The 16953-nt window shown below is 38.2% G+C and overlaps 1 protein-coding gene across 1 annotated transcript; it reads right to left on the bottom strand.

The window, feature by feature from the left end:
• Nucleotides 1-13413: 13413 nt before the first annotated feature.
• Nucleotides 13414-15711, bottom strand: LOC103832088 (cyclin-B2-4). The gene is made up of 10 exons (XM_033276079.1): nucleotides 15657-15711; nucleotides 15453-15579; nucleotides 15250-15364; nucleotides 15044-15169; nucleotides 14804-14947; nucleotides 14637-14726; nucleotides 14327-14551; nucleotides 14144-14242; nucleotides 13893-14071; nucleotides 13414-13797 (listed from the first exon to the last, which is right to left on the bottom strand). Exons 1-10 carry the CDS (start codon nucleotides 15709-15711, stop codon nucleotides 13662-13664), a joined length of 1296 nt encoding a protein of 431 aa, XP_033131970.1. The 3' UTR covers nucleotides 13414-13661.
• Between the last annotated feature and the right edge of the window lie 1242 nt (nucleotides 15712-16953).

The following is a 16953-nucleotide window of genomic DNA, read 5'->3' on the forward strand; positions in this document are numbered from 1 at the left end:
TAACTTGGAGTCCCACGTTCTGATCGAATCGCCAACAAGGCAACGAAGCAAATTGCCCAAAGAACGATTAGTAACTTCTGTTTGTCCATCAGTCTGAGGATGATAGGCAGTACTCATATCAAGACTAGTACCCAATGTTTTCCAAAGAGATCGCCAAAAATGTCCGAGAAAACGGGAATCGCGGTCAGAGACAATGGAAGTTGGTAACCCATGAAGTCTGTATATTTCCCGGAAGAACAAAGTGGCAACTTGAACAGCATCAGTAGTCTTCTTACAAGGGATAAAGTGAACCATTTTAGAAAAACGATCCACAACGACAAAGATGGAGTCGAAACCCTTTTGAGTACGAGGAAGACCCACAACAAAATCCATACTGATGTCCGTCCACGGTTGAGTAGGAATGGGAAGAGGAAGATAAAGGCCGGCATTGGTCGCATGACCTTTAGAACGTTGACAGACAACACATCTTTCAACGAACCTTTCAACATCTCGTCGAAGGGTTGGCCAAAAATAGGAACAGGAGAGAAGATGGAGTGTTCGATCGCGACCCACGTGCCCTTCATTGTGTATTTCGGAAATAAGCTGAAGACGGAGACTACAATCTGGTATACATACCCGTGCTCCACGAAAGAGAAACCCATCGTTTAACGTATACTCGCGAGAATTTCCTGACTGTACGTCCAGCAAGATGCTTCCAAAGAAAGGATCTGAAACGTATAAATCTGAAAAGGTTGCAAAACCTGGAACCCCTACATGAAGAACGGCGAGGAGGTTACGACGTCGACTTAATGCATCAGCAACACGGTTGGAGACACCCGAAGTATGTTTAATAACAAACGTAAATTGCTGTAGATATGCAACCCATGCTGCGTGCCGTGAAGAAACTTTATCCTGACTACTAAGATGTTTGAGTGCGTCATGATCCGTGAAAAGCACAAACTCTTTATGAAACAAATAATGTCTCCAGTGCTTAATTGATTGCACGACAGCGTAGAATTCAATGTCATACGTACTGTACCGAGTACGAGCACCACTTAACTTCTCACTAAAGAAGGCAATAGGACGATTGCGTTGACTAAGGACGGCACCAATGCCAGTCTTAGAAGCGTCACAGTGTAGTTCAAAAACCTGAGTAAAATCCGGCAAAGCCAAGATAGGAGCCGAACTTAACTTGTGTTTGATGATATTAAAGGCTCGAGTCGCATCTTCAGACCACACAAACGAACCCTCGCGGCGAATGCAGTCAGTAAGAGGCGCCATTAAACTGCTAAACTGTGGGACGAAACGTCGATAAAAGGAAGCAAGGCCATGAAAGCTTCTTGTTTCAGATAAAGTCATTGGCAGGGGCCAAGACTGGATGGCGTCGACTTTAGCTGGATCAACGGCTAGACCCTCGGCAGACACAATGTAGCCAAGAAAATGTACTTTAGCCGAGCCAAACTCACATTTTTTAAGTGTTGCAAACAGCTGGTTTTGGCGGAGGACAAGGAGGACTTCACGGAGGTGAGCAAGATGTTCCTCCATCGTCAAACTAAATATGAGTATATCGTCAAAGTAAACAACAACGAACTTCCCGATGAAAGGTCGAAGTGCTTGATTCATAACTCTTATAAAAGTACTTGGTGCGTTTGACAAACCAAAAGGCATGACAAGCCATTCAAAAAGACCTTCACGAGTTTTGAACGCTGTTTTCCATTCATCACCGGGCCGTATACGTATCTGATGGTAACCACTCTTGAGGTCGAGTTTAGAGAAAACTGCAGCAGTACCTATTTGATCGAGGAGATCGTCCAAACGAGGAATAGGAAAACGGTAACGGACGGTGATTTTATTGATGGCACGACTATCCACACACATTCTCCATGAACCATCTTTTTTTGGTATGAGCAAAGCCGGGACTGCACATGGACTTAGACTTTCTCTTAAGAAACCTTTAGAAACAAGTTCTTCCACTTGTCGCCGGAGTTTTTCATGTTCTGAAGGACTCATACGATAGTGAGCTCGGTTGGGAAGGACTGCATCGGGAACCAAGTCGATGTGATGTTGTATGTCACGAAGAGGTGGAAGGCCGGTGGGTAAGTCACTTGGAAAGACGTCCGTGAATTCTTGAAGGAGAGGAGAAAATGCTTCAGGAACTGAGGGTGACATGGAAAAAATATTCGTGTTGACAAGAGCGACCATGAAACCTTCTTCTTGTAACGTTGCTTCAAACTGCTTACGTTGAAGAATCAGCACCGGAGAAGAAGTCGGAACCTGCTTTTCTGGTTCGGATGGTTGTAAGGTGAAGTTACGGTCCTGAAAACGAAAGCTGTAAGTGTTTTTGAAGCCGTCATGATGAATTCTGCGGTCATATATCCATGGGCGGCCTAAGAGGAGATGGCAAGCATCCATGGGAGCCACATCGCATTGGATTTGATCTTTGTATGAATTCCCAACTGAAAAAGATATCATTGCTCGGCGAGTTATTAGCAAATCAGTTTTCTGATCCAGCCAAGCTAGCTTATATGGAAAAGGACGGAGCTCTGTTGGTAGATTGAGTTTGTTGACTACTTCCTCAGCGATCACATTCTCACTACTACCAGAATCGATGATGAATTTGCAAACCTTTCCTTCAATCGTACACTTCGAATGAAAAAGATTATGACGTTGTGGGTTTTCTGCCAAAACTCGAGGCGCAAGACAGACACGGCGAAGCATTAACGATGTGCCTGTATCCGCGATAAGAACCTCTGTGTCTTCGTGTGCGTCTATAGGTTCTTCATCATAAATCACTTCGACGTCATTGCCAGAAGTGTCAAGGAGAAGTCCGCGACGGTTTCTTGTCGGGCAGTTAGACTGGCGATGACCAATTTCTCCACAAGAGAAACAACGCAGGGACGTTGGACGTAGTTGTCGATTATCCATAGCAGGGACGATGGCTGTTTCCGTTTTGGGGAAGGCTGCATCATCGGGAGTTGGTGCCGGCGATGGAGAAGATCGTGCTGGGCGGGCGTTAGTCCAGGAAGAGAAGGTTGATTTAGTTTGTGCTTCAATGGTAAGTGCTTGTTGATGGGCTTCAGACAACGTCAAAGGATGGAAGAGGTTGAGTGTGTGTTGAATTTGTTGTCGGAGTCCTGCTGTAAAACGTGCAACCAGTTGTCGTTCGGAGTCTTGTATATCCACACGATTGAGAAGCAAGAAAAATTCGGTAGAGTACTCAGCCACAGAGCGGGTTCCTTGTCGTATGGTATGGAGACGTTGAAACATCTGTTGGTCATAATTATATGGTAAGAATGTTTTCTTAAGTTTTGACTTAAGCTTGTCCCAAGCCATGATTTTAGGCTTCCCGAGACGAGCCCGTGTGGTCTTCAACTGAGTCCACCATGCTGCAGCGCGTCCTCGAAAACGCATAGTTAGTAACGGAACGCAGCGCTCCATTGGTGCTCTTTTAAACTCAAGAATTTCTTCCACAGTAACTATCCAATCAAGCAGTTCTTCAGCCGAGGTATTCCCATGAAACTCCGGGATTTCGGTTTTGAATCCAGTTTCCCAACGAACATCTGCGGCGATAACTGGGGCGTTATCGTGAGCTAAAACACGGTTGTTACGAAGAGGAGCAAAAGGGTTATCATCAGCTGCAGCTGCTGCGGCTGCAAATTCATCTTCCTCATCGTCTTCATCATTGTTGTTGTTGTTATTGTTATCGCGAACTGGTGGGAGTGGTTGGTGAACATTAATATTTTGGAGTGCGGCGGTGATCGTAGCCATCTGGGCTTGGAGCTCAGCAATGGCGTCGCGGGTGATTTCTACTTCAGTGCGTAACGGTGCTCGACGAGTTCTTGCCATCGTGTATGACAAACAAGGAACGTAGCAAAGCTCTGATACCAACCTGGCGCAGCGTATCAGTGGTAACTCAGCTCAAATCTAGGGATTTAGGTAAATCTCTAGAGACCTGACTTCTTGTATCGATGAATTGAATCAAATCGACGCAAGGCTCTCGTATTGATGAATTTAATCGAATCAACGCAAGGCTTAAGAGAAACTCTTGTAATTAAAACTATCAAATCTGATTATCAAAAGTAATATTACAAAGACTTATATAAGTCATGAGAGTCGGCAAAATCTCCAACTCCTCTAGAAAATAGGAAAACTTAAAAGAAAAGTTAAAAACATAAAAGGAAACTTTGAAAATAAACCGGCATAGAACAGAGGTTTCTTGGCGGAGAAGGTATTATGCTGCTGCATCACAATTCTATTCAGCATCCAGGGGAAGCAGCCATCTTCGGCTTTGTCGTTTATGCATCTTATGGCACATTTAAGTAAAATCTCCGACAAGAAGACAACCAGGGAGAGGAGAAAGGAACTAGTTCTGTATTTTGTTGGTTACTATTGAACATCAAGTCTTAGTGATTTTAACTTTCTATATAAAAAAAATTCACTGAGAGCAATTTTATTGCTTAAGTTACTAATCGGACAAAACACGGTTGAGAATAAATGGAGAATATACAAATTGCTAGAGATAAAACATTCAACATATGTAGCTGTAATTAAAATGAAGTAATCGGTAGTTCATGGTTTGGTCGACATGGTCCAACCACGACCGCGACCGGAAGCACGGCCAGAAAAGCTAGGTGGCATGTATATCATCATTCTTCTCGCTCCACCTTTTCTTTTTGCTTGATACGTCTCCTCTGCACCATTTATATATAAATTAATTAATCATACACATAAAACCACTTGCAAACAATCTGTGCTCTCTCCCTAAGAACTCAAGGACATAAGTGCCAGTACTATGCTAATCCGGATGAAACATTCGCCTCAAGCCTCTAAAATTTCTGAAAAAAATCATATATAAATAAGTTCCTAACTTTGTTAAAAAAAATTGAAGCCCTCAAATTATTGAAACCTTCTTTAGACCGTCTATAGTTCCCAACTGAACTATGCAATGAGAAATGATGCAATAGGAAGTTTTTAACTGAACTTCTAAATGGTTTTGTGGTTTTATATGGATATTAAGCTACTACTCTTTAGCTTTGTCGACTAAGTTGTAAATAAAAAGAGAGTAAAAACAACAATACAGCTTAGACTCACCGGCTGGTAAAGGTGTGACGAACGACTTATCAGTAGAAGACAAAAGCAGCAACGTTACTGATAAGCACAGACACATTTTCGCAATATCCATCTTCTCTTTTTGTTTGATACTAGTAACTAAAAACTAATCAAAGAGTCTTATAAGCAAAGTCTGAAACAACAAAAAATACATAACGTCTTCCGTCTTCAAGTCAACGGTCAATGTAGTAGCCGATTAGTCAATGTCATCCGAACAAGTTTTTTTATACTTATCCAGCCGAATGCTGTTACGTTAGATTTTAAAAAATATTATCTTTTTGATTGATTAAATTTAAAATTAACCAATGTAAGAGTTGCGAGAAAAACGCACTCCGTTCTTTAAACCAATGCAGGGAACGAGCTAGCTTTCTATAAAAAGTTATTTGTGTTGCCTTGTTGTACACTTCTACTAATTGGTCGAACTTGAGTCTTTGTGATTTCTTTTGTATATATTATTAAGATCAGATTCAAGCTCGATATGAAGATGAAGAAACAGAGAATCGGAGAAGATGAATAACGGAAGAAAGTTTGTTATTCACATAAAAGTTAACTATACAATGTCAGCTAGTGTAGCTTATATACTTATCCCGTTATGTACAAGTAAACCAAGAGTCTAATAACCATATAAACCGGTTAAGTAAACCATCTATCTAAGACGCCCCCCTCAAGTCTTTAGCTTCTATGTCTGGTTGAAGATAAAGACTTGACATTGAGAACTTCTGTAGAAGTGAATTGAATGGACCCGGATGTAACGCCTTCGTGAGAATATCGGCAAGTTGATTGCCTGTAGAAACATGTAAAGTGCTGAGACGCCCCGCCTTGAGCTGATCACGAACAGTATGACAATCAATGTCAATATGTTTTGTCCGCTCATGAAAGACAGGATTCATAGCTATATGAATTGCTGACTTGTTATCGCAGAAGAGCTTCGCAGTGGTGGAAACTGAGACATGAAGATCACGAAGCAACTGCTGCAGCCAAATCAGTTCACATGTAGCAAGCGCCATACTCCTGTATTCTGCCTCTGTACTACTTCTACTCACCACTGACTGCTTCTTGGACTTCCACGAGATCAACGAAGTTCCCAAGAACACACAAAAACCAGTTACTGACCGTCTGGTATCCTTGCAAGTGGCCCAATCCGCATCAGCAAAAGCATTAAGACACACATCAGTATCAGCAGGATAGAAAAGACCAAAGGCAGGATTATTCTTCAAGTATCGAAGCACTTTGTGAGCAGCTTGCATATGAATATCAGTAGGAGCCGAGAGAAATTGGCTCAGCTGATGAACTGCAAAGGTGATATCAGGCCTTGTTATTGTAAGATACAATAAGCGACCAATAAGCTCCCGATAAGAAGTAGCATTCTGCAATGGAACACCAAGATCCTTTGATAAGTGTAAAGTAGGATCCATAGGAACCGAACTAGGCTTGCAACCCAACAAACCAGAATCGTCAAGCAAGTTCAGAGTATATTTGCGTTGACACACAGCAATGCCCTTCGACGATCTCGCAATCTCTAGACCAAGAAAGAATCGAGCATCACCTAGATCCTTGATCTTAAACTCTGACTTGAGAAGATTTTGCAACGCTACCAATGCATCATTGTTATTACTTGCAATCAATATATCGTCAACATAGACCAAAACAGCCACAAAGGATGGTCCATTGATCTTGACGAAGAGAGTATTATCAGCAGGGGACTGAATATAATTCGCACCGAGCAAAACCGAAGAGAACCTCTTATACCATTGGCGTGATGCCTGTTTCAAACCATATAAAGACTTTCGAAGTCGACACACAGCATCAGGAGGCAATGTAGTACCTGGAGGAGGTGTATATCCTTGCGGTAAGCTCATATATATCTCTTCCTCAAGATCGCCATGCAAAAAAGCATTAGATACATCCATCTGATTCAAAGCCCATCCTTTCGCAGAAGCTAAAGCTATCAAAAGCTTCACACTCGTCAATTTTGCCACAGGAGAGAAGGTATCAACATAATCAAGTCCTTCTTGCTGTGTATATCCCTGAGCAACCAAACGAGATTTACATCGCTCTGGAGTACCGTCCGCATTGTACTTTATCGTGTGCACCCATTTACTACCAACAACATTCTTACCAGGAGGTAAAGTTTGAACATCCCAAGTTCTATTTTCCTCAAGAGCATCAAATTCCACTTTCACAGACTCTCTCCACTTCGCAGACGCCATAGCTTGTTTAAAGGTTTTAGGTTCCGTTTCAAGATCATAGGCAAGAATAGAAGCTTGAAAGTGAGGAGATAAACGGTCATAAGAGACAACAGAGGAAATTGGGTAAGGGGTTTTCTGTTCAATAGGAATGGAAGAGGAAGAAAAAGAGGTAAATGGTAAAAGATTACAATGATACTCAGACAGATAAGTTGGTATCTTAACCTGTCGTCTAGGTCTATCAACATGTACAGAGCCAACACCAGTAGACGATGCATGATCAACAGGTAAAGAGGATGGATTAGCAGTTTGCGAGGATGATGCATGATCAGTTTGTGTAGATGATGTATGATCAGCTTGTGAAGTAGATACATGAGTAGTATTATCACTATCATTAGCATCAGCAGAAGAATGCAATGGATGAGAACAATCATCATGACAATGCATCGGTAAAGGATATGTTTCAACAAAATGTAATGGAACAGGCAAAGGAAGAATAGTGTTAGGAAACATATCAGCTGCAGTTGAAATCAATTCATCAGTTTTGAAAGGAAATTCTGATTCATGAAAAACAACATTTCTAGAAATAGAAGTAGAATGTGATTCCAAATCCAAAACTTTAAACCCTTTATAACCAACCGGATAGCCTAAGAAAACACAAGGTTTCGCACGCGGGCTAAACTTATGACGATCCTTCAGTAATGTAGAAACATAACATAAAGAACCAAAAGTTTTAAGCATCGAATAATCCGGTTTCTTGTCAAGCAATAGTTCGAAAGGAGATTTGAAATTGAGTAAAGGTGAAGGCAATCTATTGATCAAGAAAACAGCCGTTAACACACAATCACTCCAATATTTCAATGGGATATTCGATTGAAACAACAATGCACGAGCCACATTTTGTAAATGTTGATGTTTACGTTCAACTACTGAGTTTTGTTGAGGAGTATATGCACAAGAATAGTAGTGAATCATACCATGTTCTCTAATAAGATCAGTAAAAGCCAACTCAGGTGCATTATCCGAACGTATGGCTTTAACCGTAGCATTATACTGAGTGTTAACAAGCTTTAAAAACGCAGGAAAAGAAACAGAAACATCACTTTTATTTCTCAACATATAAACCCAAGTCATCCGAGTACAATCATCAACAAGAGTAAAGAAATAACGAAAACCTTCAACAGACTCAGTACTGAAAGGACCCCAAACATCTATATGAACTAACTCAAACGGTTTAGGAGACAATTTGTTTTGAGAGATAAAAGCTAACCTCTTTTGTTTAGCTAGAGGGCAAACAGAACAATGCGACTCTAAAGAGAAAGAGGAAGACTTGATAGACGGTATAATCCTTTGTAAAACAGCCGATGCAGGATGACCTAAACGTAGATGCCACAGATGCTCATCAGAAATGACAGAACCACAGAAAACAGAAGCAGGAGATGATGTTGAGAGGGTTGAAGATGGCTTCTCAAGAATGTATAGATTGTGATAAAGATTACCCCTCCCAATCATCAAGCCCTGTGTAAGTTCCTGTAACAAGCAAACATTTGAGAAAAAGTGTGCAGCGCAGAACAAAGTCTGTAAAAGATTACTGACACTTATCAAATTAAAATGAAAATCAGGAACATGCAGTACATTATACAATATCAATGATTCAGACAAGCGAATGATGCCAGTATGCATGATAGGAACTCTTGTACCATTTGGTAATGTGACCATAACATCATGTACTGGTGTAAGCTCTGTAAACATTGATATATCAGAACAGACATGGCTAGACGCCCCACTATCAATTATCCAAGCATCTTGTGGTAGAAAAGAGGGAATAGTGGAAAGGCAATGATCACGGAATGTAAGAACTCTATGTTCATATTTAAGAGTGGTAGAAGGGAAAGGAAGTATACCAGAAGAAGAAGTTAAAGCCATGGCACCATGCTCAGTGATGGTTGCACGTGAGGAAGGAATCAGAGGCTCTTGAAGTTGAACTTGAGAGTTAAACTGAGAAATCAGATGTTGAATTTGTTGTGGTGTAAACTCCTGCAATGTAGTGCGCACGCCACCACTAGTAACCTGAGGAGCTCCAGGTTGAGCATAAGCAAGAGTAGAAGTTCCAACATCAGTATGCACATTAGCAATGGCATTAGCTTGTTGAGATGCAGTTGGATAAGCAGGTTGCATCTGCTGGACAGGACGATTCTGTTGCTGATGTTGAGATGGCTTCTGATTTTGCTGATTCTTGGATCCATAACCAGCACCATTGCTCTTATAACCAGGAGGAAACCCAATCAACTTGAAACATCTCTGAATAGTATGACCACTCTTCCCACAATGAGTACAAATCGGTCTTTGATTTTGACGCAGAGTATTATAGGCCGCAATGTAAGCATTAGTCTCAGCAGAGGACAAAGGAGAATCTGTAGGAGCCAAAGCTTGAAACGCCACATTGTCAACCTTTGTAGAAGGCTTAATAGTTCTCTGTCGCTCATCTTGAGTGACAATGTTGAATGCTTCTTCTATGGTTGGAATTGGCTTTAACATCAAAATGTGTCGCCTTGACTGTTCATAAGACTCATTAAGTCCCATAAGAAACTTCGTCACTCTGCTACGCTGCTGCAATTTCTCCCAAAGACCAGCTGCATCACATTCACACCGACCACACGTACAAATAGGTAGTTCCACATAGTTCTTATGCTCCTCCCACAAAGTCACTAACTCGGTATAGTAAGTAGAAACATCCATCGATCCCTGCTCTATCTTACTCAATCTCTGTTCAATATCATAAACCCTAGGTGCATCATCTTGCTTAAACCTAGAACAAAGATTACTCCAAATCCCTTCAGCAGTAGATATGAACAAGAGACTCTGACCAATCTTCTTAGACACAGAATTGATCAACCAAGTAGCCACAATATCATTGCAACGAGACCATACACCATGATCTTTATGCGTAATAGGAGGGCGAGGAATCGTACCATCAACAAAACCAAGTTTGTTACGAACATTGAGAGCCATCCGCACCGATCTTCTCCAAGAATGAAACTCCGAAGCCACAGTTAATCGATCCGATACAAGAACGAGATTCGGATGATCTGTGTGATGAAGGTAGTACGGATTCTCGTACTGATCCACCTGTAGACGTGAACGATCGGGAAGATTCGCCGTCTCTCCAAGAGGAATCGATCCGGAATCAGGATTCGCCATTGAGAAAGCAAGATCAAATCGAAGAAAAAAGAAAACGAAACGATCGAAAAGAAAAGAAAATCGTTCGCAAAGGTCAATCAAAGAGAAAGGAAAAGTAAAACGAAGAAGAAACAGCTCAATACACCTCGAACGAGCTCAATAATGGCGATGAACAAAGAGATCACAAAACGCGAAATCTGCATCATCGGAACACTCATGATGTAGCGGAAGATCAAATAGAGTGCTCTGATACCATATTAAGATCAGATTCAAGCTCGATATGAAGATGAAGAAACAGAGAATCGGAGAAGATGAATAACGGAAGAAAGTTTGTTATTCACATAAAAGTTAACTATACAATGTCAGCTAGTGTAGCTTATATACTTATCCCGTTATGTACAAGTAAACCAAGAGTCTAATAACCATATAAACCGGTTAAGTAAACCATCTATCTAAGATATATTTTAGGGAAAACGATCTATTTCCCCCTCATAACTATCATATAGCACCATATCTCCACCGAACTATGACCTAGTGCTAGATCTCCCCGAATTTAAAGTTATAAACGTATTTCTCTTTGAATTGAAAAATGTAAACTTATTTATCCCTAAATCAATGGTTCTAAATTTAATTGCACATAAATCATGATTTTAGTTGGTTTATTGTTAACCAAATCATTTTTAACCAGCTAAACAAACACAAAAATTAAATTTAAAATAAAAACCCGACTTAGACCAAAAAAACAAAAAAAATCCGACCCACTCAGACCCGGTTTCTTTCTTATTATTCTTCACTGGACTCACATTATTTGTTTCTTTTCTAATTCGTCTTCTTCATCAACCTGCTGAATTTGTCAATCAGCAACTAGAAGTAACTGTAAAAAAATGTTCAGATTTCAACATATAAATCTAAAATTCGTGAGCTTTATTTGTTACATCGATCTCAGACTCCGGCGAAGTCTGAAGTAACTTTTCCGCCCATTTCCTCAGATTATTTCAAGAAAAAAAGAAAAGAGTGACCAAAAGTTTCAATTTGATCGTGGATTGGAGGATTGAGATCAATGGAGAAGAGAAAGTAGTTGAAACTTTGACTTTGATATATCTATCTTATTAAAACTCAAGTACAAAATTGGAGTGTTTGGAGACTTGAATAGGACTATTAAAAAATTTGAAGTGTTTGGAAACATGGATTGCAGTCTTTTAAAAAAAAATATTTTTGTTTGAAAACAAGGATAGTAGTATTAAGAAAAAAAGTAATGGGCTTATGTTTTTTAAAAAAAATTGAAAGTTATCTAAGCTACTTTTAAAATATATCAAAATGGGTCAATCTAATTGCCTAAAATTTTTTTTCTCTAAACTAACCATAAAACAAAATTTAAACTTTATATACATATTTCAAATCAAAATAATAATTCAAATTTGATTTATATCAAAAATTGATTCAAAAATATACATATATTCAAAAATGGATTTTTACTAAACTATTTTTCAATAACCATTATAAAAAAATATTGTCAATATATATAAGAAAAATATAATACAAAGCCCAATTTGAAATACCAACTCAAATTATGGTTTTTATATTTCATATTAAGTTTTAAAAATATAATATATGTAATTATTTATATGATGGTATGTATAAAATACTATTAATTATATGATTACTTATATGATGGTACATATAAAATACGATTAATTATATGATGATAAAATACGATATATAATAATGACTAGGGATGGGCTTTTGGGTACCCATACGGGTTTGGTTCTGATCGGTTTGTATTTCGGGTTGTCGGGGTCAAAGATTTCAGCTTTATTAAAATGTTTCTAAATTTTAGTTTGAGTTCGATTTGGATCTTTGCGGGTTTGGTTTGGGTTTGGATAACTAATTTAAATTATTTTTAAAGTCTTAAATCTTTATGTATTTTAAATTTCTCAAAATGTATAAATAAAATAATATATTACATATAAATTTGAATAACATATGTCATAATACTTAATCTTAACATATCAATTGGCTTGATTTAAAATTTTGGATACGGAATCAATAATTATTTTAAGTATTTTTGGTGATTTGAGTATACTTTAACTATTTCAGATATTTACTTTTGACTATCTATATATATTTTCAAGTATTTAAACCATTTTAAAAGTATCATTTTTGATGTTTTATATACGTTAAATCTAAAAATAATTAATATATATAAGTATATAAATCTATTTTAGATAAATTCGGATACCCAAATACTTTGGTTCGGATCAGATTCGGTTCTCTAAATAACAAAATTTTGAATAATTAGAATATTTAATCAATTTATGTTCGGGTTTGGTACTATATTTTTGGATCGGTATCGGTTATGTTCCTCGGATTCATTTTTTCAAATCCTAATAATTACATGAAAAACAAATATCAACATATTTTTCAAAATATACACCCGCGCGCCTGCGCGGGTCAAAATCTAGTATATATTATACAGAGAGTTACATGAATTATTGAGCGCAATCACAAAATGATTAAGGGATTGGGCAATCGATACTGACTTTGACATAGATACGTTTGATATATTTGACTGTCTTTTATTGCTCTTGGTAATTCGATGAAGAAGAAGAAAGAAGAAGATAAAAAACGAGTCGGGTGAAGAAGAAGAAAGAAACTGGGTTGGATTATTTACGGGTAGGGGTTTATTTAAAATTTGATTTTATATTGGTTTAGCTGGTTAAAAATGATTTGGTTAACAATCAACCAACTAAAATCATGGTTTATGTGCAATTAAATTTAGAACCATTGATTTAGGGATAAATAAGTTTACAATTTTCATTTCAATGAGAAATACGTTTATAACTTTAAATTCGAGGATATATAGCACTAGGTCATACTTCGGTGGAGATATGGTGCTATATGATAGTTATGAGGGGGAAATAGATCGTTTTCCCTATATTTTATAATCCTTCTTTTTTTCTTTGTAAAATAAGAGATAACCAATCTTATTTCAATAAAAAGAAAAAATTCATGAGAAATAGAGACTAGTTTTGTGTTATATTGTCACTAGACAGTGACATGTTATACAGAGAGAGATAGAGACTAGTTTTGATAATGTCACTAGACAGTGACATGTTATACAGAGAGAGATAGACTGAAACCACACAGAGATGTGTTGGCTCTTTCTCTTCATTGTTATGTTTTGATTCCGTTGTGACCTGATGAACCTTACAGAAGAAGAAAACCAGCAGGTTCAGTTCTTGAAGCATAACCAAACTTGGATGTGTTGTATTTCCTGTAAACACCCGTTAGCTTCCCTGTCCCTGCCTCGTGATGCAAACCAGCCATCTTCCTCGAACACTCCCTGTATTGATTGATCATCAAAAACAATACAAGTCTCAGAACCTGTACTGAAAGTATTCAATTTATATTTAACTTGGTGAGAGGCTTCTTTCTTACATGAGCTTTTCTTCAGTGTAGCCAGTGTAGAACTCGCAGGTCTTGCTCCACTCCTCGAACCCTTTAAGCGTGGACTGAGCAGTGTAGATCGCTGAAGCAGCTAACTGCGAAGGTGCATACTGGAGCATCTCGTACTCCACTAAGCAAAGCTCAACGATGAAGAACGATAGAAGCTCAACCTGTAACATACATATTCCACTTGTTATCATCACACCTCATGGTAATGATTCTATTCAAGATATAAAACAAACCTTTTGATCAGACTGTGCAGCTTTGAGAAACCTCCTCATGAACACATACGGAGTAGGCAGACAGAAATTGAATTGTAAGGTGTTAGCCATTAACTTCTCCTGCAAGTAAACAGCAAACCCCATCATCAACACAATGATCTAAGAGAGCATCCAAGGTTATGATCATTTTATATATTTATTTACCATGTCAAGAACTTCTCTCCTAGTGTAAGCCTTGTCAGAGATCAAGATGAGATCATCCACAACAGGAACCGATACTTCCTCGTACTTGCAAGCTAGCAACATAGCAGTTACACCAACAAGCTGAAGCTTCTTCCTTGCGACGTGGTGATGAACCGCGAGAAACCTGTCTATGAGGTTGATCGTGAGGTATAGCGTCTCTTCCATCAGCTCGAACTTGTAATGCACCTGCTCTCCCAAAAGTGTGTTACACATTCAGTCTCTAAACACTATCTCCCAAGAAACAAAACAAGAGTTTAGTTTATGTACTAACCTCAATCAACCAATCAACAAGGATCCCTCTCATCCTCTCGTTAATGTCAGGTTGATTCTCCATGTAGTTAGGCGGGACGCAGCTACGACACTGGCAAAAATAATAATCAAATGGTTATTATGAATCAATCACTGATATTGAAACAAGAATGATCATTGACAAGTTACCTCATTTTTCTTGTAGAAGTCGTATATGTCATCAATGTAATCAACTACAGCTAGAGGGTTCTTCTTGTCACAGCTATCTATATCCATCACAGCCTCTTCTTCTTCTTCATCAGTATCATTTGAATCTTCCATTTCAATACCCTCCTGGTACAAAAACAAAACAACACAATATGAGTATATATATAACTCAAGGCGTTGTTACCATCAATCAGTTTTTGAAAATGTTATATTTGTTATTACCATTCTGTCAATTTCATCAAGCATGGCTTCAGTGTGTTGAACAAACATTGGCTCATTAAAGTCTCCATCTTCTTCTTCTTCTTCCACATCTATTATGACTATATCAACTGGTTCGCTCTTGGTTTCCTAAACCATCACATAACACATCACTAAGTCATAGTAACACAGTCACTGTAATAGATGTCAATTAATGAAAAGGTACCTACCTCCTTCTTGGTTTGGGGATTGTTCTCAGCTAATTGAGCAGCAAACTTCCTAGTGATTGGTCGATGCGCTGGAACAGGTGGTGGAAGAATCTTCTTGTGACACATCACATTTTTCCTGAAAAAACAAACAAAATCAGAGAATAAAGATTACTTCTTTAGGATTAATGAATAACTCACAAAATTTTGTAATTATATAGACTTACTCAGACAAAGGTCGCTTGTTGACAGCACAAGGATAAACCGGAGCTCCGATGATGTTCTTGTTTATGTTACTAAGCGCTCTTCGTGTCTGCCCATTCCCCGGATTCGCCTTTCCTCCACGTACACCACCTTCATTTAACAACAAGTCATTTAAAACAGAACCGAACCCAAAAGATTGGTGTTCTTGTTTTGATTCAGATCATTACCTTGCGGGTTCATGGGTCCGATAACTCCGTGTCGGTTCTCGTCTGATCCACCCATCTGGTGATGATCAAAGCAATTCCAAATTTAAAAATTGGGTCTTTGATGCGATTAAAGAATCTAATCAAACCCAGAAGAAAGTATTCACCTTTAGCTTTCAATTCAACGATCCCTTCCAAAATCGATTGCTCTCTCTCTCTCTCTCTCTCTCTCTCTCTCTCTTTCTCTCTCTCTCTCTCTCTCTCTCTCTGTCAGCAGCAAAATCCCATAAGAGCAAACAGATTTGGAGAGTGAATCAAGATTTGAAGGACGTGAAGATAGGACGTATGTCTGTCTGTGCAAAGACTAATATATGTTTGTTTATTTTATTTTTTAAATCAACGGCTAGTTAATCTGAGCCGTTGGATGAAGCCTCAACTAAAACCCTGGTGATGATGAAGAAAAAGGCTCGCTTTCTTTTTGGAATCTGGGAACCCAACGGCTATGTTTTCAAATTCACTGTTATTTTCTTCCTTTATTATTTGTTATTACTACCATGATCCAATGGTCCAACGTATTTTCACTGTCACCGACCACCACAACCGCCTCGTAATTAATGTTTCCAAAATAGTAGTAGTATTAACGTATTAACTATATTTAACGTATATTTAGTTTTTTTTCAGGTATTTATAATTTAATGTAACCAAGATTATATATGACTTCAGTTATATAAACCATAGCTTGAAATTTTCAAAAGCCAAAGGAGCAAAAAAAAACACAGCTTAACGGCTCTTAACCTTTTTGCTTTTCTTTTTAGTGAAAGTCTTGCTACACACTCTCAATAGTCAATGGTTATAAACCGGTTGTTATTTAACAATAGTGTATTTCTCCAGCGGTAGTCATTTATAGTGTTTTCCGCTGTTTTATTTGTCCATACTAATTTTTATAGATAGTTTTGAGGTAGTTGTTAACTTGTAGACTTGTAGTTTTAGGTGCTCATCATAATTATGTGATAAATCACTATTGCTTTGTGCAAATCATAATGAATTTGTTGTTAATATGTCACCTCAATGAAACTATCATTGAACCAATGTTTAAGAAAATGTTTCATCTTTGCTCAAAAAAATGTTTCATCATTAAAAGATGCGGTAAGTTGATTGCTAATGAAATAAAATCAAAGTTAGCAATTGCTATAAATTTTTTGATATGGTTAAATATTTTGTCATGCGACATTTTTTTGTTCTTTTGATCAATCATGGGACAATTTTTTTCTTTTGTTCAGTCATGCGACATTTGAAATGGGTGTTTAGCCATGAAATATAT

Source organism: Brassica rapa, chromosome A07 (assembly GCF_000309985.2).
Source record: "Brassica rapa cultivar Chiifu-401-42 chromosome A07, CAAS_Brap_v3.01, whole genome shotgun sequence".
In the NCBI taxonomy this organism is placed as follows: domain Eukaryota; kingdom Viridiplantae; phylum Streptophyta; class Magnoliopsida; order Brassicales; family Brassicaceae; genus Brassica; species Brassica rapa.